Source organism: Erinaceus europaeus, chromosome 7 (assembly GCF_950295315.1).
Source record: "Erinaceus europaeus chromosome 7, mEriEur2.1, whole genome shotgun sequence".
NCBI lineage: Eukaryota > Metazoa > Chordata > Mammalia > Eulipotyphla > Erinaceidae > Erinaceus > Erinaceus europaeus.
The window spans coordinates 47,173,580-47,191,197 of NC_080168.1; the positions used below are offsets into that span (position 1 = coordinate 47,173,580).

Here is a 17,618-nt window from a genome sequence, read left to right on the forward strand (position 1 = left end):
TTGTTGTTAAATGCTAATTTTACTCCACTCTGGTCTGAGAAGATACTTGGGATGATTTCAATGCTCTTGAATGTATTGATGCTGTCTTTGTGGCCTAACATCTGGTCTATCCTTGAGTATGTGTTATGTGGATATGAAAACAATGTGTATTCCAATTTTTTGGGTGAAGAGCTCTGAAAATGTCCAAGAGGTCTAGTCTGTCCACCTCTTCATTTAATTATCTTGTTTCTTTGTTGATTCTGTGTTTTGTTGATCTAAGTGTGAGAGTGGGTTGTTAAAGTCTCCCACTATTATTGTATTACTATTGATGTATTTTTGAAGTTCTTTGAGAAGGTGTTTGATGTATTTAGAGGGTCCCTCATTGGGTACATAGATGTTAATAATTGTTATATCTTCTTGGCTGATTGATCCTTTAATCGATATGTAATGACCTTGCCTATCTTTTATTACTTTATTTAATTTAAAATCTATTGTGTCAGAGATGAGAATGGCTGTTTATGCCCTTTTTTGTGGTCCATTAGCCTGTAGGATAATTTTCCATCCTTTCACTTTAAGTCTGTGTTTATCTTGTTGGGTCAAGTGGGATTCTTGCTAGCAGCATATGGTTGGGTTATATTTTCTGATCCATCCTCCCACTCTGTGCCTTTTGATGGGTGAGTTTAAGCCATTGATTGGACATTGTTAATAGGTGAATGAATATATACCTTCAATTACTATTTGACCTTAGTGTATAACTGTACTTATTTATTTTTTGCCACCAGATTTATTGTGGACTTCTATGTCTATAAGATTCCTCTTCTCCCTGCAGAACTTTATTTTTAAAAATACAGAGAGAAGCCAAGAGAAAGAGAAAGACTGTAGCACTCCTCTACTACTCATGAAGCTTCCCTGAGCAGGTGTTTCTACGTAGTGACTAGGGGCTCTAACCCATGTCATCACAGTTGGGAAAGTGTGTATTCTACTAAGTCCCCTAAATCATTTTTTTATACTTAATTCACTCATTTTTTTCCTGTTGTGACCAGAGTTATCACTTGAGGTTAGTGTCTATTTGATGGATACACTCATCCTGGCCATTATTTTTTTTTCTTTTCGTTTTGATAAAGACAGATTGAAAAAGAACAGAGCCTCTAACCTAGATGATTGTGCATGGCATTGTACAGGCTTTACCATCTGTTGTGCCTCTTCCTGCCCTGTTAGTTACACTCTTTAACCATGACAACCCTTGAATCTCATTGTTGATTTTAAATAACTACTTTATTTTACATAGTATATTTCTGTGGTGTGGTGTGGTGTATGTGTGTGTGTGTGTGTGTGTGTGTGTGTGAGAGAGAGAGAGAGAGAGAGAGAGAGAGAGAGAGAAGCATTTATGCTTTATTTGTTTTTGTCTTTCTAGTTTTGTATATGGTATTGAGAATTAAAGAGCAAAGCACATGATATGCTGATGAGTCACCTCCCTGGTCCCTGGAGCATCTTACAAGTAGTATTTCTTTGTTAACAGCTTTAACCCCTGCTGATCAATACTCAATACAGCCGATAGTACTTCCTATGTGATTGATCTGCTGAGTGAATTCTTTATTCCCATTTGAAGGAAAGAACAAAAACTACATTTTAACAGAGCAACTGGAAAACACTAGTTTCTGTCTATACTTGGAATCTTTCCTGTTTTACTGGGGACTTTCAGCATTTTAGCATCCTGAAGAATCTTCCATTCATCCATTCTGATCCAAAGATGATGCTATTTAGACTTGGTGACTAGAAAATTGAGTAGCCTAGAAGACACAGATAGCAGATACATTCCAAAAATGATAGGCAAGCATCACCAAAAATTTAAAAATTAAATCCTATCATACAACTGAAATTTCCAGTGATTTGAGGCATGCCCAGATATTGCCTCTAAGATAATAGACTGGTACTTGACATATCTCCTGCCATTGAAAATGCACACTGGACTCTGTAAGTCTCTGTATATTATGAAGTAATATTATTATATTACTGTTCAATGCATGAACAGTATCATGCATTGACTGTGGTTCTGAGTCACTCCTTTTCTAAGTATCTCAAAGGGATGGCAAGTTTTGATGAGGTCCAGAGTAAGGAAGGGCTCTGAGTCCGTTCTGGGTTTGCTTATTTCATCTTATTGTTGAAGGAATATATGAGTTTTAAAAGTCAAAATACTGTTTTTGATTTGGAAAAAAGACCTAGGTGCCAGGCTAGCATCACAGGCAGGCGAGAGACCAGGAACTCGTGGCAGAGATGAACGCAAATTTTTATTCATGCAGATGCCCCAGAGTTGGATGTGAGCAAAATGGGTTTAGGCCACGTGGAGCTAGCAAAAAGGCTGCCTCCTGCTGTGCATGCCAGCCCTTCTCCAGGTCAGGGCGTGGAAGAGAAAGAGAGTTAAACCAGGAACAGTAGCGGGCTTTATAGGGTAAAAACGAAAGTAGCAAGTCGGGAACTGGATTGCCTAGGAAAGGGGGTGGAGAAAACAAGGCACTCTGGGAAGGTAGAAAGCTGGTAGGATTAATGTACCCTGCATGCATGGGTGAGGATCTTTCAGGCAAAACAATGATTATGTAAATAGGTCATAGTATCAAGCGATGTAGGGGAGCTAGTGTAATGCCCAACACCCAGGAATGACACAATGGTAGAGCTGAGGATTTGCAAGTATAATAAGGTCCTGGGTTTGTTTACCAGAAATGCATATTCCAAAGTAGTAATTTAGTGCTCTCTTTTTTCTTCATCTCTCTTAACTAAATTTAATATCTATTATATAATAATTAAGAAAAATACATGGGATGATCTCACTCTCTGGCAGAAGTTGAAAAACAAGATCAGAAGAGAAAACACAAGTAGAACCTGAACTGGAATTTGCATGTTGCACTAAAGTAAAAGACTCTCAGGTGTGTGTGTGTGTGTGGTGGGGAATACAGGTCCAAAAAGGATGACAGAGGACCTAGTGGGGGTTGTATTGTTATATGGAAAACTGGGAAATGTAATGCATGTACAAACTATTGTATTTACTGTTGAATGTAAAACATTAATTCCCCAATAAAGAAATTATAAAAGAAAAAGAAAAAGAAAAAAAAGTAATGTAATGGGACAGAATAAGAACAGTATTTAATGAAATTGAAAGTACTGAGGGGGAGATTGTTCCTTCTCCATTGATGTGCTGGTAAAAGATGTGGAAATGAGTGACTGACAAATAGGAAGTAAGAAGTGGAGATAATGAGTTTAGAATCTCTTCCCCCTATTCCCCTCTAGATAGGGAAAGAGAGAGGCATGGAGGGGGTGATGTATTTTTACATATTGAGAGAATAGCACTCATTTCTTTCATTTATTTATTGTCTGGATAGAAGACAAGAGAGAGAAAGAGAGAGGGGGTAGGGGAGAGGGATTGAGAAAGCTAGATACAGCTGCACCACTGCTCCACTTCTCATGAAATTCCACCCTTGAAGGTGGGAACCAGCGGCTTGAATCCAGGTCCTTGATAATGGTAATATTTATGCTTTACTGGGTGCAGCACCACCCAGCCCACAGCATGTATTTCTAACTTGAGGTAAAATTTCATTGAAAGAGGAAGATTAAAAAATGCATGCAGATAGCAAGTACAACAATAAATAGATTATCTAGACAGGAAACTACAAGGAAACAAATACACGAAGAAGCAAATACAAGGAAGCAAAAAAAAAAAAAAGCAGGTGAGATGGGCCTAATAGATATTTACACAGCATTTCATCACCAAACACCAAGCCCACATTCTGTTCACTGGATTAGGCAAATATCATAACATCAAGTGTTCAAGCCCCTGGTCCCTACCTGCAGGGGGAAAGTTTCAAAAGTGGTGAAGAAGTGCTGTAGGTGTCTTTCTCTGTCTCTCTCCCTATCTCCCCTTCCCTCTGGATTTCTCTCTGTCTCTATCCAATAGATAAATAAAATAATTTTGAAAAGTTAAGACCAGTAAACCATACTGTCTCTACTATGTTCCTCCTCATCAAATACAATTCTAATGGCATTTGGCTATTTTCTGGTGATGTTTCTAACTCTTCCATGAAGTTAGCATTCTCCTTTGTGCCCCCCCCCCCATTGTTTTAATCTTGCAAATATGGGCTCCAAGCTGATGTAGGACTCTTGTGATTGGAGTGTACTATGAAGGATTGGTTCTACAGAATACCTGTGGGCATGACCTGCTCATTATGAGGGTAGATGTTCTCTGGTGCTTTTATTACAATGTTTCAGAGGAGGAATTTTTGATCCCATGATATTATCTAGGAATAATTTTACATTGAAGGGCTTTCCCCCCATTCCTACGGGGTGCTAGATAGAAAAATAAGCCAATGCAGTCTTATAATAGAGGCACTAAGCAAGATATATGGAGGATATTATCCTTTCTGCTTTGTTTGATTTGGGGAAAGTTATTTGAAACTTGGGTAGCAATGCCCATAACTCTCAGTCCTTTATACTTTGCATGACAAAGGGACAATTGCGGATTGGTGATGTCAGTAGGACTCAGATTCATGAACTCATGTGGGGGTCTCCTGGAAGCCCAAGTTCTTTGCCTTTCTTTCCTGTGCCTTATTTTCCTTTCTCTTTTGCTCTCATACACATTTGTCTATACTCAGCTACCCTCTATCATCTAAAAATCTCAAAAATATCAGCTGGCATAAGTAATAAGCTGACTAAGTAATAGAGGGCAGGAGTTAATGGCATGGACTTGGAAACTAGCCTACTTCAATTCAAATCTTGCTGATTTCATCACTCAGAGCTTGGGAAAGTTTAATAACTGCTCTAAGTCTTGTTGTATTTATCATTTAAATGGCAATCACATTTTGTACATTGTAGAATGATTGTCAGGATGGAACTACATATAATAAAATAAAATTCTTAGAATAGTGTCTAGAAGATGGTGAAGTTGAGAAACTGACTTTTAAAAATTGAATTAACCTTTGTGTTTCACTTTTATGCTTCTGCAGTTTATCTCTTCCACAACTCTACTCCCATAATAGATTTCACTTCTCATTTATAAATGAAATTGCTATGTAGAGATTAGATAGTAGATCCAGAATCATTGGATCATTGGGAAATTTGGGATTAGGAATTAGGTCAATTTATTCTTAACTCAGAGAAATTGTCTGTAATATTTTTATATCTCATACCATAATATAATAATAATTATCTAATTTTTAGTCTTCTATAATATGGAACTGCTGTCTAATCAGGTCAATCATTTTACCTGACAGGAAGGGCATACTTGTGTTTTTGTTAAAAGTCTTCTCAGGCTGGGGAGACAGCCTAAGGGGGATGCAAAAACTTTCATGTCTGAGGCCCCAGAATCCCAGGTTTAATATCTTATACCACTATAAAGTAGAATTGACTACCTACCCTCTCAAAAAGTATCTCTATTCAGGTTTAATTTATGCTTTCCTTTCTTACCCATCAAAAGACTTTGGGGGGGAGAGGTAAGCATTCTCATATGGCCATTATGTAATTTTTAATATCCATAGGGTTTAAAGTATTGAGACCATTTTAATATCTGATTTATACTACATGGTGTCATCTTAACTATAATGTCATTGTTCACTGCAGATACAATGCAAGTTTCTAAGTAAGCATGAAATAAATTTATATATATATAAAGAAGGAATCAATTATTGATGCTCTCTAGAAATATATTTATTTGCCAGTTTGTTTAGCTCTACATTACAAAGACAAACAATCCTTTTAAAGAGCCCTGTTTCTGGGAATTCCTACAAAGTTCAATTTATGTAGATGGCCTCAATTATTTCCTTGTTCTGAGTCTGTAGAGAGAAAAGAAAAGAGAATGATATAGGACTTACAAAGGGGTGAATATAACTTAGTTTAACTAATAGACCTAATCATGGATCTTGATAAAAGTAATCTGACTGGCTGAGTTTGACAATGGGATAACCACTTTCAGATAACCACTCTGTAATCAATAAAATTTCTTCAAATAAATGAATTAGAGAATTAGAGAAGTCTTCCAGAGAGTTACTTTGTATCTCCCAAGACATGTATTATTATATCTATGTTGTTCTGCTGTGTGAGGAAGCTGAGATCAACAAAAAACAAACAAACAAACAAAGAAAAAAGGAGAATGCCTCGTATTTTGAGAGCAAATGAAGCACAGTACATGGGGTGCAAACTATCAATACTTACTGGTGCTGCAGGGATCATTGTATTCAGCAAAAGCTACTTCATCTGAAAGATAGAATGGGGATAAAGCTCTTGAATGAGAGCATCATTTAGAGGCAGGGAGTCATAGAAAGTGCATATCAGGACCAAAACATTATTGAATATAGAATTGTATTACTGTAGAAAAGTCAGTTCTGTGGGGATATACAATGATCAAGCTTTTTTTTTTTTTTTTTTTTTAACTAATTTCTCAGCTCTGGCTTATAATGGTACTGAGGACTGACCCTGGAACCTTCAGTGCCTGAGGCATGAAAGGTTTTTGCATAACCATTATGCTATGTCCCCAGCCCTCAAGCAATTTTCATTCTTGATACTATTTCCATGATCCTCTTGCAGTAACACAAACATTCTGCTCATAATACACTTTTAAAAACAAAGTAGGGGGAAATAAGTCAGAAATAGAAGGATGAATATGGGATGATCTCACTCTCAGGCAGAAGTTGAAAAACAAGATCAGAAGAGAAAACACAAGTAGAACCTGACCTGGAATTTACATGTTGCACCAAAGTCAAAGACTCTGGGGTGGGTAGGGGGAGAATACAGGTCCAGGAAGGATGACAGAGGACCTAGTGGGGTTTGTATTCTTATATGGAAAACTGGGAAATGTAATGCATGTACAAACTATTGTATTTACTGTTGAATGTAAAATATTAATTCCCCAATAAAGAAATTAAAAAAAAGACAAAGTAGGGGGCCAGGTGGTAGCACACCCAGTTAAGCACACATACTCAAGGACCTGCACAAGGACCCAAGTTCAAGCCCCCACTCTCTGCCTGCAAAGGGGATGCTTCACAAGCAATGAAGCAGGTCTGCAGGTGTCTTTCTCTACTGCTTTCTATCTCCCCCTCCTTCTCAACCTTCTCACTTTCCCTCTGTCCTAAGGCATAAATTGAAATAAAAAAAAAGGCCACCAGGAACTGTAGATTTGATAACCCAGGAGTCAAAATAAATAAATAAATAAAGTTATATATGTATCCTCCCAGTTCTTTTCCATTATTTACCTCTTTTTTCCTTTATGATATGTTATGCTTTTATTCTGATCTCAAATATTCAGTATGTTACCCACCTATATTTTTAACACAACTATGACTTCTTTAATCTTAAGTAAACACACTGTTCATTCTCCATTACCTAATTTTCTTTGGCACTTATTTGTAGAATTACCTAAGCTTAATTTATTAGTTTCCATTATTATGTTTTTTTTTTTGTTGTTGTTTCCAAGGTTATTGCTGGGGCTTGGTGCCTACCCTACAAATCCATTGCTACTGGAGGCTATTTTTCCCTTTTTGTTGACCTTGTTGTTTATCATTGTTGTTATTATTATAGTTATTGCCATCATCGTTGTTGAATAGGGCAGAGAGAAATAAAGAGAGGAAGGAAAGACAGAGAGAGAAAGAGAAAGATAGACACCTGCAGACCTGATTCACCGCTTGTGAAGCGATTCCCCTATAGGTGGGGAGTCAAGAACTTGAACCGGGATCCTTGAGCTGGTCCTTGCACTTTGCATCATGTGTGCTTAACCTGGTGCACTACCGCCCAACCCCCTCCATAATTATTTTTTAAGGAGATTTATGTATCTCTTTCTCTATAAACATTTCTTTGTAGACTATATAGTTAACGTTGAAGAATCTTGCATGATCTTACAGTCACTTTTGTATGCCATGTTAGCAAGAATAAGATATGGGGGACGGAATAAATCACAGAAAAACTTAGAGCTGAGGGAATAGCTCAGCTTGTCAGAGCACAGGAGAGGACCAAAGGTTTCAAAGTTCAATCCCAGGTACCATTATAAACCAGAGCTAAACAGTGCTCAAGTGTGTGTGTGTGTGTGTTTAAGGTAATAAATAAATATTAAAAATAATACTTAAAATTGTCTACCATAGGGCCAGCATACAGCTTACTTATATAGTGCACTATTTTGCTGTAATCATGACCAAGTTTCTAGTCAATCCCCCACCACATTAAAGGAAACATCTGTACTGTGGTTTCTCTCTCTGACTCAGTATCATGTGCTTTCAATCTAAATAAAAAAGGCCTACCACACTCTTAATTCCTTTATGATGCATTAATTGATTTGTGGTTCTTAATTTTTTCTTACCTGTCTCATAGTAATCATAGACTTTCACAATAGCTGGTTTCAAGTCTCTTACAGGAATATCTTGTACAACCATGAAAGAAAAGCTTAATGTCTGATTAGTAACCTGAAAAGGAAAAGGAAAATATTTCAGAATAAAGAAGGTCACATTTCATTTTCTTTGGCATCATTCAATCTTTACCATTTGAGAAATAGTTCTTAGTAGCCTGATAGTGTTTACTGTTAAAGAAGTCCCCCCCCCCCCCCCCGCCCACATCTGTGGATGGAAATGTGGATTTTACAGGGGAAGCCGGAAGAATTAATCAACAAGCTTTTTGGATAAATGAAATATTTCCAAAAATTCAGTTGATACATATTCTTCCATGGTTCTACTCAGAGTAAGAGTTAATTTCTTTTTAATGGTAGATTGACTCTATCCATGACATTTTTTCTAAATTTATAGAAAGATATCTTTAAAATGTTAATATATAAAATGAACATGGTTTTCTTGTATTTCCAGTGACATTGATCATATTATGAAAATTGTCAATGATAACCTCATCTAGACTGAAGGAATATCTAATCTATACTGTGCCTATTATTGTCTAACATCCTTTTTTTAAAAAAAATATATTTAGAACTAAAGGAATAAGTAACCAGGTAGGGTCTTTGCATTGTGATTGCATGACCTAGGTTCCAGTCTGGACACAGAACTGTAGTGCCATGGTACTGGAGCAGCTCTGGTGTTGTGGTCTCTCTCTGATATAAATAAAAAAGTAACCTGGGAGCACTGTGTGAAATCCCAGCACACACACACAAAACCCCCACAAAATAATTTTCATTTCAATTTGTCTTTGAGTATAACATTCATATACTAAATGTAAATGTATAGATTTTACATGCCAAATTGCTATTTCACTTACTACACACAGAATACATAAATGTACTACACATCTGAGTGACAAATATTGCAATGAAATATTTATGCTACTTAGAAAGCTCCTTTTTGCCCTTTTCTGGATAATTCCCATCAAGCACTCAAACTAATTTTTCTTAGTAATAAATATTTATTTAGTGAATATATGCATGAATTAACTTCAATAAATTTAAAGTGAAGATAAAGTGAAATGATCTCCATTACCTGTTTCATATTACAATGTCAAATAAAAAAAATGATCAGCTCTGTCTATAGAAAAGTGTTTATCCAAACAGAAATAAATTCCCATTTTCTTATAATTAAATTTATATCCATTGAGCTCCCCTAGACCCTTGATTTTGACACTCTTGTGTTCTAGAGTAGACTGAAATAGAGAGGGAGAGCGAGAGAGAGAAGAAAGATATGTTGCTCCACAGCTCCTTAAGCTTCACACCCATGCAGGTGTGGATCACAGTTACCTGGATCTTAAAGTATGGTAAATATGAGCTTTACAGGATATGCCACTGCCTGGTTCCAAGGAATAAGAATTTTAAATGCTATCTAATGAAATAAAAAGTTGTATTTTTTTCCAATTTTTTCCTTTTCTTTATAAACTAGAGCATTGCTCAGTTCTGCCTTATGATGGTGTGAGGGACTGAACCTGGGACTTTGGAGTCTCAGACATGGGAGTCTCTTTGCATAACCATTATGCTATCTATTCCACCCAGATTTTTTTCTTTATTATAGCTCTTTTAATATCATATTTTGTAGGTGAAGGAACTCATCTGCTCTCATACCTGCTGTGTTCTTACCTGTTCCACATAAATTAAGACATTGTTGGTGGTCACTTCTGTCCTACTCACACTGCTAGATTTTTCAAGCTAAGGAAAATGATAGAAGTTATCACCATTACTGAACAAAAGATACCTTTAAGGGACTAAAAAACAAGTAAGCATCTAAGAATGAAGCTGCAATTAATATCTTTTCAGTGTACTTGAAGATACTTTTCTAGTGAAATAAATACATATTAAAAGTTATGATACAAATACACTAGATGCACAACAGTCTATTGTTATTACAATTAGTATCTTTGACCTCAGTATGAAACTATGAATAAGCTATCTTCAGCTATTTATCTGATACTGTCTATAAAGGAGTCTCTTTCTACTCTAACCAACACTTGACCTTAGCTAAATTGAATTTCCACAGTATTTCAAGACCACACCAACAATTCTTATATTTAAGTATATCGCTCCCTGAAATATTATTTGATAGTTTTAGTCACTTTTATATGTTTAATTAGGAGTTAGACTCAATTCAGGCACCATTTATATATTTCCTATTTTGACACCTAGCACAATGCTAAATAAATACTTCTAACAAATAAATGTAACTCCCTTAGAGCAGTACAAATGCTAATTTAAAAACCATCTAGCATTATTAGGGTGCCACTGGTACTGTTGTAAGTTGGAGGTATAGAAAATGCAACTACAGGAGGATTCTGGAAGATGGTGGACTGAGAAGCTACTAGTACCTTGAGCTCAGACAACATCTGCTGGATACGGTAGGATTTTTTGCCTTTAGCAGGACAGACAATAAGGGGTCCTAGCAGTGACACCAAGGAGGTGGCTATAACTCAATTTGGGTTAGGAAATAGAATAAAAAGAAAGGAAAATTTTTTTTTCTTAATTATTATTCCTGAAGCGCACCCCTGATGCCCCCATAACCAGTCCCTGGGGGCCAGAGAGCTGCTCCTAACAGGCTCCCCTGCTGAGCTTCTTTCTTTACCAAGATTCCTGGCCCACCAGGGGGTGTCATTGCAATTCCAATTCTATTTCTTTCTGAAATGCTTGGCCCTTTTTATTTCTAAGTGGCCAATTCCAGCTACAAATATTCCACCAAGCAGAGCCTTACTCAGACAGGGAAAGACCCCTAGAGGTTTTTGTTTGTTTGTTTTATTTTCTCAACAATCAGCTACCTCTGCTCAGGGGGCCTGAGACAATATGGAGTCATCCAAGCTGAAGACAGGACAGGTTTTTTACTCTGTTCTATTTTATTATCAATACTAGATATATGCGTATCCCTTCCCCCCCTCCCCCTTCAGGTTGACCAGAATTAACTCTTAGTGTATTTTCCATTGCTAGGGGACTGGGTGTCTTATCCATTGCTAGAGTAACTTGTTTCACTCTTCCCTCTTCCCCTACCTACTCTCCCCCTTCCCCTTCCACCTAGCTAATTAAATAATAATAATAATAATAATAATAATAATAATAATAATAGCTCTTTCCTTTCACAGCGCTTTTATTACTGTTCTTTTTCTTATCTTTTTTCACTCTTTTTTACTTCTTTTTCTCATTCTTGTCATCCTTCCTTCCTTCTTCAGCTTTCTGAATTCAATGATACATGTTTGTGAATTATTTGGGGGAAGAAATCTGACTCAGAGAGGACTCTCTCTGCATGTATCTCTGCTCTACTTCCCTTTCTCCTCTAGCTACCCCTAGAATATACAGTGGATAGTAGATTTGCATCATTGTCTATTCTTGCTATCCCTTCTTTCCTTTCTCTTTCTTCTTCTATTGGATTTGGTTGCCATTTTTTATCGGCCTGGAGACATTGTTTGTCTAACTGATATCTGTCAAACTGCTTCAATCCTTGCTTCAGTTGCTATTGTAATTTCTGAGGTTGGTGATTGCATTTGTCATAAAGGTATCTAGTATAGCATGGGTTGTACTCAAAACACAACAACTGAGGAACAACAGAACATAAAAATAAAAAACACATTAATAAAAAAATGGTAAGATCAAAAGCAAATAAAACTGCTACTACAATGAATGAAGACAAAAGCCCAGAAGAAACTACAAATCAACCAGAAGTAACCATAGATAAGAAAAGTATGTAGGGGCTAGGTGGTGGCACACCTGGGTGAGTGCACATGTTACAGTGCTCAAGGACCCAGGTTTGAGCCCCCAGTCCCCAACTGCAGTCTTCACGAGTGGAGAAGCAGGGCTGCAGGTGTCTCTCTGTCTCTCCCTCTCTATATCACCATTCTTTTCAATTTCTGGCTGTCTCTATCCAATACAAATAAAGATAATAAAAATATAAAAATAAATTTAAAAAAAGAAACGTATGCAAGCAATAATAAACTTATTAATCACAGAAATGAAAACAACTTTGTAGGAAAGGGCTAGCAATAGTAGGGAAACAACAGATGAGACCCTCAAGGAAAATATGAATTACCTTGAGGCAATTAGAGAACTGAAACCTGAAATAGCTGAAATGAAGAAAGCACCTGAGGGAAGGTAAAGCAGACTAACAGAAGCAGAAAACAGAATGTCAGACAGAAGAAGAGCTAGAGCAAACTAAGAAAGAGGTGAAAGAGCTCAAAAAGAGATTGAGAGACACTGAAAACAACAACAGAGACATATGGGAAGATCTCAAAAGAAGTAACATTCATATAATTGGCCTGCCAGAGGAAGAAAGAGAGGAAGGGGAAGGAAATATTCTAGAGGAGATTATAGAAGAAAACTTCCCAGACCTGAATAACAGAAAGGACATTAAAATTCAAGAAGCCCAGAGAGTCCCAAACAGAATAAACCCAGACCTACACCTGAAGATACCAAGACACATCATAGTTACAATAAGAAGAAGTAAGGATAAAGAAAGGATCCTAAAGGCTGCAAGAGAGAATCAAAAAGTCACATACAGGGGAAAACCCATAAGACTATCAGCAGACTTCTCCACTCAAACTCTAAAAGTCAGAAGAGAATGGCAAGATATCTATCGAGCCCTGAATGAAAAGGGGTTTCAACCAAGGATAATATATCCTGCTAGATTTTCATTCAAACTAGATGGAGGGATCAAAACCTTCTTAGACAAACAACAGTTAAAGGAGGCAACCATCACCAAACCGGCCCTGAAGGAGGTTCTAAAAGACCTCTTATAAACAAGAACATGACTATAATACTTGCAGTATATCAGAGCAAATAATAATTTGTTGAACAATGGCACTACAATACATAAAATCCATAATATTCAAATAATATTACATCTGCTGATCGCAACCTAATTAATGCAACAATTGCCACCTCAACATTCTTTAGCTCAGACTGTTTCCAGAGACTTCAGGTGTGGAATGACAACCCTTCAGCTTCATTACTTGGGTGAGACCTTTCCTTTCATAGTATTCTCTAATTCCATCCCAGGTGGATCACTTTCTAACAAAGTCCCAAAACCTAGATATAGACCAGGTTCTGTGGGAGAGAGAGTATATGTTCACACATATCCATAAACTAGTGCAAAATATATACCTGAAAGCAGTAGTACACTAGAGTTTGCAGTGAGTACCCACCAACACTTCCTCTCCACTATTCCAACCTTTGGGTCCATGATTGCTCAACAATTTGTTTGGCTTTGTATGTTAACTTTCTTCTCAGCCACCAGGTTCCAGATGCCACCAGGATGCCGGCCAGGCTTCCCTGGATTGCAGACCCCACCAATGTGTCCTGGAGTCCTGCTTCCCCAGAGACCCACCTTACTAGGGAAAGAGAGAGGCAGACTGGGAGTATGGACCAACCAGTCAACGTCCATGTTCAGCGGGGAAGCAATTACAGAAGCCAGACCTTCCACCTTTTGCCACCCACAAAGACCCTGGGTCCATGCTCCCAGAGGGATAGAGAATGGGAAAGCTATCAGGGGAGGGGATGGGATATGGAGATTGGGTGGCGGGGATTGTGTGGAGTTGTACCCCTCCTATCCTATGGTTTTGTTAATGTTTTCTTTCTTAAATAAATAAATAAATAAATAAATAAAAAGAAAATGCATCTACCCACCATTACTTACCATTTTCACTGTTGGTTTCAGTGGGATGAAACCAGATATCATCTTTACGTCAACAATTACCATGTTGGAGACTGGGCGATTTCCTATATAGCTATAGACCAAGAAAGGGAAGAAATAATCATTATGTTTTAAATTCTGCCTTCATTTAAAGTTCAATAAAGGCTTTGTTTTTGTTGTTGTTTGTTTTATCAGAGTACTGCTCTTCTCTGGCTTTTACAGATGATTAAACCCGAGACTTTGGAGCCTCAGGCATGAGAGTTTCTTTGCATAACCATTATGCTATCTATCCTCCATTGGCCCTGGCATCTTTAAGTGACTTTTATAACTACTGTGTTATCCTCAGTGACCTTTCTATCCACAGAAAATATAGTGCATATGAATGGTTCTGAAAGATGACTGTGTAACAGATTCTCTTTTAGGCTTCACAAAAAACAGATGTGTGAACACAAATTTACCGGGAGATATGTATGTTAAAAAATTCTACAATTGATGGAAGCTAGATTTTAGTATGTCTGGTATGACATTTCTTTGTAACTTCTACATTTTAATGACTATAATTTTTTCCATGTGAAAATTATCTTCACAACTAAATGACAAGATTTCGTTAGGTAAGAAACCACATCTGTATTTTGATTCCATATAGCTACTTGAGTATATTTTTATTGATATGTCTTTTTATGTAATACATTTAAGTTTTTTTATTGATGAAAAATAAAATTGTGAATATTCATTTTATTTTTCTGAGAACCAGTAGATTTTGTAATTGTAACCAGAGTCACTGATTTCATTCCAGGTAAAACTTCTGAAGTGTCATTGTGTTGTTCAGTATTATTTCTTTAAAAATACAATATAGAAAGACTTGAAGACTTCCTTTAGACATGTGTAGGAATGACCCCATGTTAAAATATTATTGAAAGAGGTTATTTTTCAGCAATTACATTTGGTAATAAACAGAATCCTGGTATGATAAAAACTGAACTCAAATATCTACAAATCAGTCACTGTCCACATTGCAAAAAGTTGATGGACAAATGTTGATTTTGGTTTCTGTGAATCTATTTTGTGAAAGAGTTCTAGATTTCTTTTTAGAACTAGATCAATTTATTGAGAGCTAGCCTTACCTGACTTCTAGTGAGATTTGAAAGCTTTTGTGGGACTCAGGTCCATCACAAATTTGGGGGACTGTCTGTGCTTGTAGAATGAATGCAGATTCCTTCTTCTCCAAGAAAACATTGTATTTCAAAACAGCCTGTGAAACATAAGGAATAGAAATTGTTTCTAGTAAATAGGTTCCTACTGTCTGTGATAATTTCCCTTCTTCTGATTTTCTGTTATTGCTCAGGTAGGAATAACTAGAGTTTCTGCTTTTATTCAATTGGAGAGTAGATTTTACAATTAAATCTCTCTTTCATTCCCTAGATGTCTTACCTGTGTATACACACATCCTTCCCCTGACACTTGTATGCTATATTCCCCAGGAAGGTCTGGTAATGAGACTTGCTGTAGTAACAGACGGTTGGTGCTGTTCACTTGGAACTTGGTGGAAAATGTCTTTGAAGACTGGATGGTCACCAAAATATCTTTTTCACTTTTGGCAAAGGTGGCTGCTCCATATCTGGATAGAGCTTGGAGAGCTACCACTGTGTCCTGGAAAAGATGAGTTCAGTAGATGATCCATTTTGAGGGATTTCTATTCCTCCCAAAGTCCGTTTTTTCCCCCACTATTATAAATGGACCATGATTTGTCACTTTATAACTCAAACTATGGAATCATAATTCTAGTAGTGATTTCAATCTTTCATATATCACAGAATCAAAATTTTCAGTTTCATTCTGCAGCTTGCTTTATTTTATAGCAAGTGAAAAATGTATAGTAATTATATACGAATAAAGCCCATTTCCTGGTGTCTTCTATTCCTCTTTTTCTGCCTGTGAGAACTACACTGACATCCACCATCTTGCCACAAATACAGAGCAAATCTGCATTCACTCTACAAGTACAGATACTACTCCAAACTATTGATGAAATTAAATTCCACACAAGATTCCAAATCTCACTTGAAGTGAGGTAAGATTTTCTCTCTGCTTAGTTTTTATCTAGATTTGAAAAACAAAACAAAAAAGTCTTCCCACTAGACTTTCTCCAATCTTACTGTCATCACCAAAATCCTGTGTTTGTTGTGCATTTCAATCACATAAAGGTCTAGCTTTATTAATTCTACCTCCTTCAGATCATACTTCCTTTGTTGACATCATTCTATGAGAATGTGTTTTATGCTCCAGAAGATCTCTCATTTAGAACACATTCTTATTTCTTATAAATAATGATTTAAAAAAAATTTTTGCTACCAGGGTTATCATAGGGAATGGGTGCTTGCACTATGAATCTACCTCTCCCAGCACCTTCCCCCCCATTTTTATTACACAGAACAGCTAGAAATTGAGAGGGTAGGGAAAGATAGAAAGGAAGGGAGAGACAACTACAGATGGGGAGCAGGAGCTCGAACCTGGGTCCTTAAGCATAGTAATGTTTGTGCTTAACCAGGTGCACCACTTCCTGGCCTTCTGAAAATGATTCTTGACAGAGGTTGTCTTTAATATCATAAACTATTACTTCTATTATCTTTATTTATTTGTTGGGTAGAGACAAGAAATCAAGAGGGAAAGGGGTGGTAGAGAAGGAGAGAGACAGAGAAATGCCTGCAGCCCTGCTTCACCACTTGAGAAGTTTTCTCCCTGCAGGTGAAGACCGAGGGGCTTTAACCTGGGTCTTTGCATATTGTAACATGTGTGCTCAACCAGGTGCACCACTACCCTGCCCCTCTTTAATATCATTTAAAAAAAATTTTGTAGGGAGAGTGAGAGAATAGTATGAATTGCAAGTCAGGGTGGTATAGGAAATAGATATTTCATTTCTCCGTGTTAAACTCCTTTAGAGGAGTTTGCTGTTTTAGTAAAACTTTCTGAAATACCGTAAGTTCTGCAGTATATGAACAGTGGAAATTACAAGACATTATATTAGATGTATTATTTTAGAAGTAACATTTGGTGTAGCCTCCCAGCTACACCCAATATGTGAAGATGAAGAATTCTGGGGAAGCACAGACCTGGGTGGAGGAGAATTCCCCCATAGGGATTCTGTTGCTTGGTGAGCCACTTTACAATATATGTGGCAGAAGTCAGATCCTCTGAGGTTAGTGCTGACCGGGTCGTGAGATAAGCGAGGAGCACATAGGATGTCATCTCCACTTCAGCAGAGGAAGCCTGGATTGTATGAAAATCATTTTTGGGTGCCCTGGGTTTGTGAGGGCTCTCCCAATGCATTGTATTGTCTTAAAGAAAAGAATAAAGGAAGAGCTAAAATTATTATTTAATGTGTGATAATGTTTATATTTAGAAATAAAGACTAGAGAGATATCATAGTGGTTACTTGAAAGGCTTTCCACTGCAGCTCCTCTCCCAGGCTGCAAATTATTAACATGAGAGAGAAAGAAACAGAGAGCAAGAGAGTCAGATCTTCACTCTGCCAATGCCAGGGTTCAAACTAAAGACTTTCATAGTAGAGACTCCTAAATCTCA

General features: G+C 37.1%; 1 protein-coding gene across 1 annotated transcript in view; it reads right to left on the reverse strand.

The window, feature by feature from the left end:
• Positions 1 to 5,645: 5,645 nt before the first annotated feature.
• The window catches only part of LOC103107053 (alpha-2-macroglobulin-like), a 45,891-nt gene continuing 33,918 nt past the window's right edge, over positions 5,646 to 17,618 (reverse strand). The window contains 9 exon segments of the mRNA XM_060194351.1: positions 5,646 to 5,795; positions 6,175 to 6,216; positions 8,309 to 8,411; positions 10,013 to 10,081; positions 14,040 to 14,130; positions 15,161 to 15,288; positions 15,468 to 15,686; positions 17,147 to 17,161; positions 17,163 to 17,371. Of these exon segments, the coding sequence (XP_060050334.1) occupies positions 5,773 to 5,795; positions 6,175 to 6,216; positions 8,309 to 8,411; positions 10,013 to 10,081; positions 14,040 to 14,130; positions 15,161 to 15,288; positions 15,468 to 15,686; positions 17,147 to 17,161; positions 17,163 to 17,371 (899 nt within the window). The 3' untranslated portion in view covers positions 5,646 to 5,772.